The sequence below is a fragment of the Calypte anna genome, chromosome 1, assembly GCF_003957555.1.
Source record: "Calypte anna isolate BGI_N300 chromosome 1, bCalAnn1_v1.p, whole genome shotgun sequence".
Taxonomy (NCBI): domain Eukaryota; kingdom Metazoa; phylum Chordata; class Aves; order Apodiformes; family Trochilidae; genus Calypte; species Calypte anna.
In genome coordinates, this window is record NC_044244.1 from 88841461 (window position 1) to 88858764 (window position 17304).

The window sequence follows — 17304 nt, forward strand, 5'->3', positions numbered from 1 at the left end:
TGAGTCAGAAATACTCTGTATTTTATCTGTGCCACCTCTGCTCATCAGCTGGTGAAGTTGTGTCACTGCAACACAGGCAGCCCCTTCGAGCAACTGCTCCTTTCAGATTCCTGCTGTTTAAGATGTTGCTTGGTTTGTGCTGTGCATATTGCCATTACAGGAATTGCAGAACTCTAATTCATTCAGTCTAATTCTAGTGTATTTTCCTTTTTTTAAGTGCCAAGGATCACGGCCGATGCATGCCTCTAAAACTTTGTGGTTCCATGAACTTTTCCCATCTATTGAGAAAAATAATCCACACCAAATTTGTTTGGTACACGATTGCTGTATGTGTATACTAATCAGATCACAAATCCAAACCAATTTACAATAATCTTGTCAGACCAAGCAACTTATTTTCTTGCCCTCCTGTTCCAAAACTGGGATACAATATATATTTTCAATATTTTCTCTGGAATCCCAAATTCCTACGAATCCAAGCTCATAGAAGCCTACATATTTATTGTCTTTAAGATGCCCTTCTGAAGAGCATAGATAACATAGAAGTATTCTTTTATGGCGGAGCTTTTAAAAAAATTATGAAAACTATTTTAAATCAAGTGAGAAGAGACACAAGGTGATTTGGGAAGGAAAGGGGGAAAATGACTGCATACTGTATCATATTCACTGACTATAAAGTGAGAGCTGTACTCTATTGTGTTTAATTCTTGGGTGAGAGGAAGGAGGAAGAATGCATGACTGTATACTTTGTCATCCATTGCCACAGAATCCTCCTCCATAAAATTTTAACAAAGAGTATTTCTTGATGCCATCACTTGTCTCGGTAGCAAAAGGATTTCTCAAAATCAAGCGATCAGCTTTAATGATCTATGATGTCGTGTAGCTTTGGAGTAGAATCATAGAGTTATTTGGGTTGGAACAGACCTCTAAAGGTCATCTAGTCCAACCCTTATGCAGTAAGCAGGAACATCATCAGCTAGATCAGGTTGCTCAGAGCCTCATCCAGCCTCACCTTGAATATCTCCAGGGATGAGGCCTCAACCACCTCCCTGGGCAACCTGTTCAGTTTTATCACTACCCTCATGGTAAAGAACTTCTTCCTAACATCCAATCTAAATCTACTCTTCTCTAGTTTAAAATCACTGCCCCTCATCCTGTCATTACAAGCCCTTGCAAATAGTCTATCTCCAGCCTTCCTGCAGTCCCCCTTCAGATACTGAAAGGTCATAATTAGGTCTCCCTGGAGCTTTATTTTCTCCAGGCTGAACAACCCCAGCTCCCTCAGCCCATCTTAGTAGGAATGGTGTTCCAGAGCCATGATCATTTTCATGGCCCTCCTGTGGACCTGCTCCATCAGGACTGTGTCCTTCCTGTATTGAAGGCTACAGAGCTGGATGCAGAGCTCCAGGTGAGGTCTTACCAGAGCAGACACTGACCTAAAAGAGGAAAAGAAAAGAGGAAAACCCTGGGCACACAGGAGCGTTGACCATCAAACTAGCTGCTTCAGGGTTTATTCAATAGGGGATTTGTTCTGTGTTCTGTTTGTGAAAATTCTAGAAATGCCATGCCCAGAGATGGTAACCCATCTGTGTTTGTCTTTGTCTTAAAGCAGATAGATCCGTCTGAGCAAAAGACTCTTGCGAACCTCCCATGGATTGTTGAACCCGGACAAGAAGCAAAAAGAGGCATTAATACCAAGTATGAAACTACAATTTTCTGATACAAAACTGTCCCCCCTGTTCCTTGTTGTGCCTTGCACGCCAAGCAGTCACAGCACAGCCTTTCATTTATGGCAACGTTTCAACCCAGCAGAGAGGAAGACTGCACTGTATGAGTGGCCTTGTAACTAACAAAAAAGGCTGACAGTAATTTCTGGTGATGTTCTTCTTCCTGCAGCACTGACAGAAGAATGACACTATACGAAGACTTTTAAAATTACAGTCCACAAGAGGAGTGAGAAACCTTATTTTTCACGCAGTTCTCCCTTGTGACTCTGCCACAGTGCTTTCTTTGACTTCTTCTTTTAGAATTCTACTTTTTAAAAAAAAAACAAAAACAACACACAACAAAAGGTCTCTAACACTAATGCTGCCTACAAGTAGAATATTTGATTGGTTTTTTATTTAAATCATGGCAGTTTTTAACTGAAGTAGAACCAGAATTAATAAATAGAGTATTTGTGAAACCACTGAATTTATTAATAATTACTGTGTTATCTAAAGAACTCATTAAAGTGACAAGAAATTAGGGAACCTGATTTCTATGTGCACTGGTTTTATATGTAATCCTGGATGTCCTTTGATCCTCAACAGAGATAGGAACCTCTTGCATTGTAACAAAGGATCAGAGTTTTATGAATGGTTAGAAAAAGGTATTAATAATGCACAGAAAACATTTATTAGATATTTTTATGGAAGAGAAGTACTATAGGAAAACATATTAATATTTATGGAAGGAAGCCAGATTAATTATGAAAAATATTGTTTATTTTAAAGTTAAGTAAACCACTGCTATTGCAGCATTATGAAAATTATAAGAGTTGTAGCATCAGTGCACTGGATGTTCTGTGTGATCAGTCTGGATTGAAAATGGCATGGTCATTCTACTACACCTACATATAGTTTATGCAGTTCACCATTGCTATAGCCATGAATTCTACTAGTATTTTTAAAAAATAATCTCAGTGGTTCTAAAAAAAAATAAAAAACATGAATTTTGCTATCAAGATTTCTGTCACAGAAAGCTTGTTTGGAAGAGTGTTGATAAAATTCTACTGCAAAACATTTTTCTAAATAAAAATAGCAAGAAAACAATTCCAAAGTAATAAAAACATTTTCATGGAACAAAATAGTTAAGCATTTGCTTAATATTTGATTAAATAAGATTTACTTACATTTTCTTTGAAGTGTTTTAATTTTTTTAATGTCTGTGAAGTATTTGTATAATACCATGATGTATATTTATGTAGAACTGAAATTATAACAGTACAAATATCACTGTAGGAGAAAAATGACATTTTAACGTATATTGTTCTATCCAGTCAAATTGTGAATCATTTTGAAGTTCATTATAGAGATATTGATAAATTGTGTGGTTGTCTTAATGTTTTTTTTAATTATTATTTCATATCCAGCTGAGGTTTTCAGTTAGAATCATCAGTTGGTAAATTCCAAAAAAAAAAAAAATGGATAATTGAACTTGGTTTAAACCTGATAATTGTATATGGTTTAGTTAAACCTAATCATAGCGCTGAGTGATGACATACTTTTAATACAGTATTCAATTTACTTGAACAAAATAGTTTCTTGTACATATTTTTGCCTATTCACTGTTGATAATGTATGTAGTCAACTGACAGTAAAAAAAAAAAAAAAAAGTAACCCTAAAAATACAGTACCAAAAGGAAAATTGTATAGGAGAACAGTAAATAGTAGCCTCACTGCAACAAATACTTATGTAAATATGCTTGGGCTTCCAGTTATAAATTTTGTAATTTTGTCATTTATTTATATCCTATAAAAGCACACAAAATAAAATGAAGTTGTACAGTCCCAGTGCTTTGTGCATTGTTTTATCACCGCTAAAGGAAATAAGGAGCCTGATATAAGGCATACTGAATTCAGTGAAGGATCCTGCCCTTTCCCCAGTATCATTGGGATTTGTAGCTTGTCCCTTGCTAACCAGGCACTGCTGTGGAGACAGTTTTGTTCTAAAATACAGATTTTGTTCACAGATGGTACATACTTCATCCTTTAAAGTCCTTGATTAACTGGTTCTGTGGTGCACTACTGAACTGTTGACTTCCAGAGTTCACTGCACCCTGGAAAGACTCACACGGGGACTTACGTAAAAACAAAACACATCCACTTCAGGCACCAAATCACAAAGTGGCCAGATTTTCAGGCTATAAAACTAGGACACCTCTTAGGTAGCTGAGTGACCCTTAAAATTAAGAGATGAGACAGGAGCTGCAGCACAGTTCTAAAAAGATGTAAGGGAAAGGAGTGAAGCAACAGGAAGGAATGGCAGCTTCCAGGAAGAATTTTGTCTAAGTTCAGCAAAGAGATGTCAAGCAGGTCGCATGGCACAATAAGCTCCTTGTTTGGGGGAGATAAGTGAGGCAAAAGAGACAGAGGATGGTTAGCAAGACTGATAAAGATGAGACAGATGAAAGACTGGGGGGGGCAGGGAATGAGTGTGAAAGGTTTTGGGACGTAGTGAAGAAGTGGGAAACTGGAGCCCCATGGCAGATGTTGATCTGGAAGAAGAGAGGAAAAGTAACGGGCATAAGGTACTTCTGTATTTGGAGAAGTATGGGATTTCAGAGGGAAACATTTCCCTCACTAATTGATTTGGAGAGAAGTCCATGCAGTGACATCTGGCATGGGACAGTGGTTCAGAATTCCTTTCTTCAGATCTGTAGAGACTTCTACAAACCTGCACTAACCCAAAGAAGTTAGAACATCGTCTCTTGTCCTTTTTGATCACGGTGAACAGCTGACTTTTCATCAAAGTTCCTAATATGTTGGAAGTGTATGGGCAGTAAGGGGACAGTGGTCAGTCTTAAAAGTGAAGGTAGGCAAAAAGACAGACACCTGCAAAAGATCAGCAAAGGAGAGTGATTGCTCTTCTTCTACTAAAGGTAAGAGGGAAGAAGAGGTAATCAAGTAGAGCAAATGAAGAGACTGAAGCATTTGGATGTTGCAAAACCATTAAAGTAACTGCCTTATAGTGGGAGGGTGGAGAACATGCAAAAGGGAGATGATATGCAAGTCGATTGCACTTAACAGAAGATAAGGAAATTGTCATCAAAGTGAGGTAAGTGTGGATGACAGAGGATTTTGAGAACTAATTGGCTAGTGAGGTCTCTAATATGCAAGGTAAAAAAGCTGCTGCTGGGATAAAAAATGGGGCAGCTCCTGAAGGAACCAAGAGACGAGTTCTTTGTTGTGGAGGTGGAAGGTCTCCTAAAGAAGATGGGGCATTTTAGACTGGATATAGTGTTTTCTCTAACCTGGTGTTTATTAAAAGCCAGAGGAGCTACTTCTGACAGCTGGCAAGAGGAGGCAGTGTACCTGGTTCTGGTATTCTGACAATAAGTTTCTGAGAGGCTGCTTCTCCTGCAGACCCAGAGCATTACCATTGCCTTGCATTTTGAAACCAACATCTCAGCATAAAAAACTGGCATTACCATAAGATGGTGACCATTGGGAAAAGAATTGGAAGGTCATCAAGAAGGTTGTGCCAATCCTTTAAAAAATAAAGCAGCAAGCTAGAAAATCAATGATAACTTCCGTTCTAAAGTAAAACAGGCAGTTTGTACCATGTGCAGAACTCTCATTTAATTTTGCCCTAGATTTATTTCAGCTTGTGCTGTTCAGCTGTCCTGCTTCACACTTTGCTGAAGGATGGTATCTAAGATGTCATCAAGACAACAATCTAGAAATAGTAACATCAAATGTCTCCAAACTACCAGCCCAAAGAACAATCGACTGTACAGAGGAACTGTGTAGAAGTGATGAACGTGAAAGACATGGCATGAGAATAAGAGATGGTATTTAAATGTGGGCACTTGTCTAGGAAGATGGGTATCTGTTATGTCATGTAAAAAGACCAGAAAGGGGGGTGGGGGGGAAGGACTCTTAATTTGCTGAAAGTATTAACAGTTTTTTCAGCTCACTAGTAAGTTCAGGCTTCTCCTGAGTTGTTTAGCACTCCATAACTACTTCGGGTGAACCAACTTCTTTGCTAGACTGACCTTACCATTATCAAGTCAAGCCTTGAATACACTGGTTCTAGTTAACTTTCCTGCCTGTGAGCTGATAGCCCAAGCTAGAGAGAGGCTGTTCACAAGCTCAGATAACTGAAGCAAACACATGAGATTCTCTTGCAGCCAGAGTTCACACTAGGGTGCAGATTTTGTGGAATTGGTGGGATATTTCCTTCCTATTGATGAGACAGTCACACTCATCCCTAAACAAACCTGCTGTCCTAAACAGACACTGCTGTCCTTTGGAAGAGGCAAAAAATGGAGATGAGGGAAATGGCCCCTGGTCCTTGCCTTTCAGCAAGGATACACTCCAAATGCAGGAACGGGAAACCACCTCCTTTCTTGGCTCCTGCTCTTGTACAATACTACAAGCAAAGTTCTCTTCAATCCTATTTAACATGTATATTTATTTGCTAATGACAAGTCTTTCACTCTTCTGCTATGGAAGTCAGGTAGCCATTCTTTAGGAATGTGGGTCTGAATGAAGTGATATTAACTGAACAGACTAAAATGCTTTCAATATGTAAATGAAGCAAAATATTCTCTTTCTTCTTTTGCCACCAAGAACCTGGAAATCTACTTTTTCTACCAGTCAAATAAGCTGAATTTAAAAACACTTTACAACCACACAAGAAAAAGTGAAGCTTAGACAGAAAGTAAGAGCCTTAGACTTCTTCCTTACACATAGAAAACATCACAGGTTTAATGTCATAAACTCATTTAATTGTAAGCTACATGCCTTTTGCTCATTTTCTTAAACATGGCAATTCCTACCTTCAAGTAATTTTAAGAACTACTCATGTTCTTCAGATCCTCATGAAAAGCTAAATTTACTCTAATATTAAAATCCTTTGGAAAAATAAAAACAAAATTAAAAAATCAGCACAGTGTTAATGATGGGTCAATGATTGAGAGAGGATATACAAATTTGAAGGCAGTATATTTGTTATAATCTATTCTAAATAATTATTAGCCCAGAAACTCAGGAAATGGAAATATGTTCCAGCATAAAGAATACCCAAAGAGTATTAGCTTTATCCTAGAGTGACACCATGAGGAAAAAAGAAATAGACTACACTGATTTTAATGATACATTAGATGCAGTACAATCTTCATTCTTGTGCTTTTGATTATTGGATAATGATAACTGCTAGGCTGCAGAACTGAGGGTTTGGGCATGCCATAATCAAAAATATCCTAATGTATATAATTGAGGCTAACACTACTTATTTCTTGAGTTTATGTTGTATAAAAGATGATTTTTCACTTCAATTTAACTTTATATGCTTACATTTTGTATACTGTAGAAGGTTACAGGGAACAATTACAGCTGAACAATTCTGCACTGGGATTGCGTGAATCTACTGAAACCTCCTAGTATCTGGGAATGCTCTATATGATGAAAAATTAGTGTGTAAATGCATTAGATCATTCACCATGGCCAACTCTCTATAACAGCTGTTACATTTCATTCAGCTATACTTGCTTCAAGCTTGAAGAATTACTTAGGCCAACTACCTCAATCCTAGAAAATTAAGCTGCTCAGAAAACAAAAAGATTAATACCTGCTACATCCGAAGGCACAGCTCCTCTGTGTTCAATACTGCACTTCCAAAAGAGGCCAATCTGAAAGGAAGGTTAAAAGATTTAAAGGCCAAATTACACAGTGCAAGAATGAAATTTTTACAGATGGCCAACAAAACCCCTAAACCTTAGTGTTTTGCTACAATCACTCTTGTGGTGTGGACTATGAAGACCTGAGGCAAGATCTTTATCAGAAGGTTCTCTAAAGTTTCTTTCTGTAGATAGTTTTGGGTGAGACATGCAAAGCAAGGAAATAAAGATCTTAGTGTTATAATAAACCATAACATTTGAAGCATGCAGAACAGTTGGGAGCATCTAAGTAGGAACAGAATGTTTTTTCTGAAATGCCTGTTTAGACTCAGGTTTGCATAAAGAAGGAGAAATTAAGAACTAATTCCCATGCTTTGCCTGATTTTATGAGTCGTTTTTTTTCTTCTGGTCAACAGAACTGGCTTCTCTTTTGTCAGCAAGGCTGTAATGTCCTGCCTCTCTCCCACACCTCACAACTACATTATTTCTCAGCCTCCTCTCCAATTCAACAAAATAAATGCAGCTCCGACTTAATACTGCAAGACTTCTGCCCAGTCCTTGGATCACTTTTTGTGGTCCTTCTCTAAAATTCTGGTTGAATCCATTTTGTCCCTGAAATGTGAATGCCTGAGGTATATGCACTGCTCTAGCTGAGATCTTACTAATGACTTATATGACTTCTTTACTCCTTCAAGTTAAATCTTTTTTATCTGTTTAACATACCACTGTAGACCCCTTGGAGTTTGTATGGATGATAACCTCCACTTTCATTTCCACCCTGCCATTTTGAGGACAGTCTCACCGGCATTTTTAAGGCCACTCCACAACACCAAAACCATGCTACTGAATGTTGAAAGCAGACATACATTATATTGTGATAGCTACTTATTCTTGCAATTCACTCACTAGCCAATTAATATAATCTGCAGTTTTATCATCAAAGGTTTTACAGAACATGGGCAAAAACATTAAATAACATTGTACAAATAATGTGACCAATATTCTAATCCGTCTAATATGTTCCCTACCATTGCTACAGAACAGAAGCTCTTTTCAATCAAAATGCTGTCTGATAGTAAATCAAATTCCCAAAGAAATTCAGAGTTCATGTATTGACACTGATGGGTTAAAAATAAAAATAACATAAAAAATCAAAACCAAAACAACTACATATATGTCAGCAATGTTTGATGAAACCAGGGTCTCATAGTACCAGAACAATAATCAACACCTAGGAAAATGCTTCAGAGTAGACTCTGCTTCTCTGTACACCTCAGATCTGGTATTCCAAGATTTCAGGACTGACTTCAGGTCAATAGTAGCATTGGTCACCTCTTTCCAAACACCAGAATTGTCATGCTTCACAGTTCTTTAGAAATTTTTCTTTTTTTCAAGATGCAATGATTTTTATCAGGCATGATTCAAAGGATGCTTATCTATCCGAGGCATATGGGTATTTATTTTGTTTATACTTGCTGATTCAAAATTCTTTAGTTGAAGTATATTAAGATTATAAGTTTCCTACCCCTATGATTAATATATTAAAAATATTTGGTCTTTCCAACATCATATTTCACAGCTCTCTTGCTGTGATCAATGAAATAAGCTTCACTTTTGTTAATTTCATAGGTGTAATACTAAATGACCTCTCCTTTATTTATTGATATTTCATTTACTGGTGCACAAGCCCCTGTCAGTTAACTATTATACTTTACTTTGTAATTTGCACTCCAACATATCATGAATATCTAATATATTTATCTTTGTTTCACTGCAGTTTCTACACCTTTTCTTAAGGGATGCCATGTAAGATAGCATCTAATTCCTTGGGCTTTTGGGTAGTTTGGTGGTTTTTTCCACATCTGCAGAACTGTGACCTCTTTCAATAATTCCCAGCTTTAAAACATCCTACATTAGATCTATGTGCCCAACTATGACAAAAACTGGTGACAAATCTGTACCTCCTTGAAAGAGGTGATATCCTGTTATACAAAGAATATGCAAGCAGGGTACGATCTGTGAGACCTGGAAAACTGCCGATTTTTACACCATGAACTTGATTTCATGATTTGATCTCATAAAACAGATTTCATAAAGGTTTGCTTTTCAAGAAGGTCTCTGCTGATCTAAAGCCAAGTATGTGGGTGGTTTTCATCTCGCTATAGTTGATTTAACTTGTAAAAAGGAGGCTTAACTTCCTCTCTATATTTTCTTCCAATTACATAAACATTCCTGTGAACAAGCCAGTAAGAATTTATGACATATTTAGAGCTGCCTGGTGATAATTTATGAGTACTTCATGATGGCCTGATTACCAAAATGTTTGTTATATGGCTTCGCTTGTTTAAGATAGCAAAAATCTGTCAAGAAAAAAAAACTCTGGAAGGGACAGAAAGATTAATGTGCCCAGTTTCCGAATTCTACTCGGTTCTTTAGGAAAAATGCCAGAATTATTTGAATATCCTATTCAAAATTGCAAACTATGACAACGGCCTCTAAAACCGGCTTAGAGAAAGTAGAAGCAAAATCCAAAAATTTGCAAGAGCAAATCTGTTTCAAATTGCAAGCAAAAAGTACTTAGCTGTTAAAAAAAAAACAACAAACATTTTCTGTCAGTCACTGTACAAACACCACCATTATATACATGTATATTGTATATATACATATTGTATATATAATATATATATTATATATATTATATCATATAGTACATTATCTATGTTATATATTATATAATTATATATGGTATGTTATATTATATATGAACTATATATCGTATATTATGTGATTGCTCAAAATATTCACAAATTCTCACTTGCTGGTTAACAAAATACATGGACAGATATATATTATAATCCTTAATTTATTTCTAACTCATGACAGAACAGGAATAAGGAACAGATTAGTGCAAAATGGAGGTACAGCTGCCCAAGCTGGAGGCACTGTTAGGTTTCAAAAAGCAGGAGATGCCATCTGCATGCAAACTAAAAATAAAAAAACATAGGAAGGATTACAATTTTTTGAGATTATAATTTCCTAGATTCACACTTCATAAAAAAAAAGAAAAAGAAAAAGAAAAAAAAAACAATATGATGCATAATACGCTTATCTAACAGCCTGTTAAGTACCTTTTTTTTTCACTAATTCATGCTGAAGAAACCAGAGAGCTCAAAATACAAAAGGAGAAAATGTTCCATTTCACAGAGCCACTTTGTGATAAAATATAGTAAGTTACAGCTTTGCTCCAGCAAGTCTTCCTCTATCACCAACCTCAGAACTCTGAACAGTGCAACCTCACCTCTGAAAGCAGGTTAACACCAGTTACAAAGGACTGAATATGAGAGGTAATGATGGGTTAAGCAGCCTCAGAAACTGCAAAGTGTAAAGATTTCCAAAACTAGTAGAAGTTTAAGAGGAAACTGTTCCTCCTCCTTCTGAGCTCTGAAGTTTAGGTCCCATATTGCTAAGACCCATTCCACACATTCCTCTCCATCTTGTTTGTACAGCTGGAAATATAAAATGCATAGTGCTATCATGAGCTGAATATAAATAAACTCAACAACAAATTGTAAGAAGTCACACAAATACACTGAGAGATTTAGGAGCTACCAACTTGCATTAAGTGTATCTTACATTATTGCCTAGATCCTGAGTGCTCAACTGCCAAGACATGACATGGCGTCAGGTTGGATTCTTTAAAGGAAAACATTTAATTAGTTTCTAAACAGATTTCCACTGACCTATGGCTGTCTGTTCCTTCATCTATTCTCCATGAAAATTTAAAACAGGAACAACAACAAAACCACAGTCAAACGTTATTACTGCATTTTTGCAGTGCTGCTAAAACAAAGGTATATTTTCCAGTGTTTCCTTAATCTATATTTTTTTCCTAAACTACTGCCAGGGAGTTTATAAAGAGCAGCCAATACTTACTGATCATAGTATTAAAAGATGAGTTTAACTGGGTAGTGCAGAAAGAAATGTCCCTGTCACTGTGTCTCTGGGACTGGAAAACTTGCTCTCAAAACATGGCAAAACTAAGCACTGCAGTAAGAGTTGGAATCAGCAGGCTACAAAGTCTTAGCACACATCAAGCTGAATATTGACTCTTATGAGGAAGAGGAGTATGGACAGGTTATTATTGCCTTTGGAGAATACTACAAATACTATGATTTTTAAAACTACAGAAAATCATTCCGCTCATTTACCAGGAAGTGCCAGTTATCCATAGCAATGAAATTTGCTATACAATTTGTAGGGAATAATGCAAAGAGTCCATTGCTTTAGAAACATGACTAATTTAAAACACTTTTTTTCAAGTTGTTTTAAATATTAAATGTACTTTTTGTGCATTTATTTTGGAAATAACACATGCCTTACCTAAATAGCATCTTATTTACTCTTACATAAGTGATTTGGATTAACTTCTCTTTGCCTCATTTTGAAATGTCATGATTTTCAAAACTCTTCTGAGTTCATATTTTATTAGAGAAACTAGACAAAGCTTAAAAAAAATAAATTGCAGAGGGACACAAGTGGAAGAAGTAAACAGAAGAAACGAAAAATACCACACATACAAACAGACAGAGTGCAATTGTGGAATCCTAAGTAAAGAATCAGATGATCACTTTTGAGTACAGAACAAGAGTCTTCTCTAGCTTGAGGGAATTAAATCTAACTGCTCTTGAAGCACTTGTTACACACAAAATGTAGGTTTGTTAAATGGAAGCAAGTAGAGGAAGGTAATTTGTTCTGTAAACAGTCAGGCCCCAAGAGAGACACTGCCTATTCAAACACTTTAGCTTTCTCATCCTTCTGGATAAACACACACATGCCACTTCAATAGTTCAGCTAGTCCAACTATCTCACAGTTGTGCAATATCCTTTCAAGTTTAACTGCAGGAGATGATAGAGGAAGTGCTGAGGTTGTCATTAACACGTACAAACTGAAAATCTTACTTTTCTATATTCAATGAGTCTTCTAGGATGCACGCTGAAAGCCTCGCTTAGGCCTTTATTGTATCTAATTGCAAGGTTTCACATAAAGAGACTGCTTAGAAGGTGTGCAGTAAATTCAGAGAAAAAATACCCTCAAAACCTCCAACATTCCTTCCCCTAAAAAAGCTCAGCACCAGTATGCAAAGATATAGATAGCAGCACACTGCCCAGTGGCTTTGGAAGTGATGAAAAGCATGGGTCAACCCACTGCAGAGTTCATGCCACAAACCTCATCTCAGCTTAACAGTTCCTTGCATACTGGCAGAGTGAGAAATTGCATCCCATTCCTAGCTGTAAAGGGCAAAGTGAAATTGAGCATGCAAATCACACTGAAAGTGTTCTGAGTAGCTGGCATGCTCCCTGCTGTCTGAACACTAAGGTTCATCCAGCTCCTGCTTTTCTTGAAAGCACAACAGAAAGAAATAAGTTGTCCCAAGTTCTCAGAGCTCTCAGGCATCATCATCATCACCATCTGCGAGGCCAAATAAATTTAGTTTTCATAGCAGACAAAAGGAAGAAGGCAAAACGTGGACTAGCACCCCCAAGTGTGATCTATCAGAGGGAAGTATCAGGAGGTATCTCAGCCACCAGGCTGATGTTTGCACTCCAAGGCATTGCTGTGGCATCTGTTCTTGCTCTGAAGCAACCGAACGGTTGAGTAGGGGGTTAAGTTCTATTAGAATTAGACAAAGATACTTGATTTCACTGTGACCTACTGGTATTCTGGATTTAATGGCTTTTTGAAGCTAGGACAGAGTGACCTCACTGCAATGGGCTGTTCCAGGACAGCAGAAAGAAAGCACCTGAGTCAGGCTGCTCACTCAGCCTGGCTTTCCCCTGAAATCTGCAAAGGCATGAGCTTCTGGAAAACACCTCAGGAGAGCAGAGACATGGACACAGACTCTGTCGTAACTAGCTACAACCTGGGGAACTGGGTCCCATGCAGAGACTTCACTAAATTAAAAATTGCAGGGAAAAAAAAAAAAAAATCAGCCATTTGAACAGCATTCTCCAAAAGGAGTTTAACTGCATCATTTTCAAGAGGATACAGAATAATTTTGTGGTGGAGGATGTTCCCCTATTGGCAACACATTACCAGTTCCACCTCTACTCACACACTCCATCACTACGAGAGGTCTATAAACTTTAACATGGAAAAACCTCAGCTAATAACTGCATAGTTCCATTTTAAACAAGTGTGTAAGATAAGAGAGGGGAAAGGGGAAAACTGTAGTGAAAGGAACAGTACAATTCAAGGCTAGATAAAGGATCTTCTTGAGCAGCTGTACTGCTTGTGGGTTATATTCCTTTTTAATATATGAAAGAGAGAAGAATTATGAAGAAGCTGTAGGTCTCGTTGCCAAAGCAAAGATACTAAAAAACTACAAAAATAGGCATCATTACTAGAAACTACCTAAAAATTGCTTACAGAAAATTAAACTAAAGAACTAGGTAAAATGGGCAGTGCTCCTAAGTTCAATTTTAGTGCTGACTGATTTAATTTGATCTGACATTACAACAGATAATGGAAGAAATAATGTTCAATCTACATAAACACTGCTTCTGGCCAAACTTACTTTTGTTTCCTTTAAAATATATCTATCAAAGAAAAAAGCTCATTCTGATCATACAGCATGACAGTGAACTACCTTAACCTTCTTAAACATTTTAAACTTAAGAAGTTGCTGTCTTGATTGGCCCCTATTTTAAAAAATTTTCTTTTGCATTTTGTCAAACTATTCCTGTTTGAAAGAAATCAGGGTAAAGAAGAGGGCCTACCAATTATGGAAAAAAGGGCTAACTACTCAGGAGGAATTTAGGAATAGAGTCAGGTTGTGTAGAAAGAAAATTAGAGAGACAAAGGCACAACTTGAACTGAATCTCACCACCTCTGTGAAGGATAACAAAAAGTCCTTCTACAGATACATCAATGGCAAAAGGAGGGGCAAGGAAAACATCCATTCTTTACTGTACATGGGCGGGAATATAGTTGTCAAAGATGGAGAAAAGGCTGAGGTATTTAACATCTTCTTTGCCTCAGTTTTCAACAGTAAGACAGGTTGTCCTCAGGACAGCTGGCTTCTGGAGCATATAGAATGTGACAAGAATCTAAACAGCCCCCCTGTAATCCAAAAGAACACAGTCAGTGACCTACTGAACTGCTTGGATCCCCACAAATCTATGGGACCAGATGGGATCCAACCAAGGGTGATGAGGGAGCTGGCAGAAGAGCTCGCCAGGCCTCTCTCTATCATCTACCAACAGTCCTGGCTCACGGGGGACATCCCAGATGATTGGAAGTTGGCGAATGTCACGCCAATCCACAAAAAGGGCTGGAAAGAGGACCCGGAAAACTACAGGCCTGTCAGCCTGACCTCAGTGCCTGGCAGGGTCATGGAACAGATCATCCTCAGTGCAATCACACAGCATGTACAGGATGGGCAAGGGATTAGACCCACCCAGCACAGGTTTAGGAAGGGCAGGTCCTGTCTGACCAACCTGATCTCCTTTTATGATCAGGTGACCCGACGGGTGGATGAGGGGAAGGCTGTGGATGTGGTCTACCTGGACTTCAGCAAGGCCTTTGACACCGTCTCCCACAGCATCCTCCTAAAAAAGCTGTCAGCCCACAGCTTGGACAGGAGCACTCTGTGCTGGGTTAGGAACTGGCTGGAGGGCCGGGCCCAGAGAGTGGTGCTGAAAGGTGCTGATCCAATTGGAGGCTGTGGTGTCCCCGAGGGATCAGTGTTGGGCCCAGTTCTGTTCAATATCTTCATTGATTATTTAGATGAAGGGATTGAGTCCATCATCAGCAAGTTTGCAGATGACACTAAGCTGGGGGGGAGTGTGGATCAGCTGGAAGGCAGGAGGGCTCTGCAGAGGGACCTGGACAGACTGGAGAGTTGGGCTGATTCAAACGGGATGAGGTTCAACAAGGCCAAGTGCCGGGACCTGCACTTTGGCCACAACAACCCCATGGGGAGCTCCAGGCTGGGCACAGAGTGGCTGAGAGCAGCCAGGCAGAAAGGGACCTTGGCGTCTGGATTGACAGGAAGCTGAAAATGAGCCAGCAGTGTGCCCAGATGACCAAGAAGGCCAATGGCATCCTGGGCTGGATCAGGAACAGCGTGGCCAGCAGGTCCGGGGAAGGGATTCTGCCCCTGTGCTCAGCCCTGGTGAAGCCACACCTCGAGTCCTGTGTCCAGTTCTGGGCCCCTCTGTTTAGGTAGGAGATTAAGGTCCTGGAGCAGGTCCAAAGGAGGGCAACCAGGCTGGTGAAGGGACTCGAGCACAAGTCCTATGAGGTGAGGCTGAGGGAGCTGGGGCTGTTCAGCCTGGAGAAGAGGAGGCTCAGGGGAGACCTCATCACTCTCTCCAACTCCCTGAAAGGAAGGAGTAGCCGGGGGGGGTTGGTCTCTCCTCCCAGGCAACTCTCAGTAAGACAAGAGGGCACGGTCTCAAGTTGTGCTGGGGGAGGTTTAGGTTGGATATTAGAAAGAATTTCTTTACCGAGAGGGTGATCAGGCATTGGAATGGGCTGCCCCGGGAAGTAGTGGATTCTCTGTCCCTGGAGATATTTAAAAAGAGACTGGATGTGGCACTCAGTGCCATGGTCTGGTAACCACAGCAGTAGTGGACCAAGGGTTGGACTTGATGATCTCAGAGGTCCCTTTCAACCCAGCCAATTCTATGATTCTATGATTCTATTCTTTGCCTCCTCAGATGTTCTCATCACTATTTCTCTTCCTCAACCTCAGCTTCAAAGACTTGCAGCCAACTCCATAGATTTGTACATGAACACAAACATCCTGACTGTTAACACCACTTTCTACGAACCAGCTTCCTCTGTTCCAGCAACAAGCATAATACTGCTGTGTTGTCACCCTTACAGAATAATTCAAGAACACACTGTTTGCTTGAAGTTCAAGATTCAACTAGTTGCTTCCTACTCGCTTCAAAATTGCTAAGAATTTTCTGGGAATTCCACTCATCCACCGTTCACTTTCTTCAATAAACCATGATCAGTTTTTCCTATCATCAGATTTCCATTAGTGTTATGACAAAAGATAACTTCCTGCCCTGGTTCCTCACCTGAGACGTTTCTCTTTTTATCTAGTTGGGTTTTAAGTGCAGATCAACATAGGCTCCTGCAGTAAGGACAGCACAGCCCACGCAATCCAAGGACAGTGGCTGAGAGGACCTTCCTGCTCCTTCAACATTTAGCTGTTCAGGGAGGGTATTGATGATGTCTGTACAAAATAAACAGTAAAAGCAACTCTGTGCTGAACATGCAATGTCATGTTTCCCAGGCTTCACCTTTGTTCACTTCTTCCTCCATCCTCCTGTTTAATACTGTTGTTTACCTGTCAAAGTACTTTTGATGTAGTTTGTAAAGCAGCATTATGTTTAGATTCAAAATAAAAAAATAAACAATGAAAGACAGTAAGAGGCAGCACTCCCCCTTCCTCCTACCCTGTAAAAAACCCAAAAACAGTCAAGACTTCAAATTAATTTACAACTTTGGCCAATGTTGCCTGGATTATCTTTATTGAATGCTATACATACTCACAATAGAAATAACTTTTTTTATTTAATTTCTTCTCTTTACATTTCTGCCAGCAGTACTTTGATTATAGTGACCCGTATTTAATAGCACCGTATAAATGGTGGAATTTCCAACTTAAAAAAAAGAGGATAAAGTGATGATTGTCAAAAACAGGAAAATACAAAGAATGTACATTAAATGTTCTGAAATGCACAAAAAACATAGTAAAAGTGAGAATTTCATTATTCATAATCAGTAGAGACACTTGCTCATATACTTTATACAATCAAGTACTTAGGTGTTCAACTGTCAAGTTACAAAAATATGAAAAACATTATATTAATGCTTGTATAGTTGCTCATAGCAACTCATAGAG

General features: G+C 38.7%; 1 protein-coding gene across 1 annotated transcript in view; it reads left to right on the forward strand.

Moving 5' to 3' along the window:
- ANKS1B (ankyrin repeat and sterile alpha motif domain containing 1B) overlaps nucleotides 1-1720 on the forward strand; it is a 410716-nt gene extending 408996 nt beyond the window's left edge. The window contains 1 exon segment of the mRNA XM_030447180.1: nucleotides 1610-1720. Within this exon segment, the coding sequence (XP_030303040.1) occupies nucleotides 1610-1720 (111 nt within the window).
- The last annotated feature ends 15584 nt before the right edge of the window (nucleotides 1721-17304 follow it).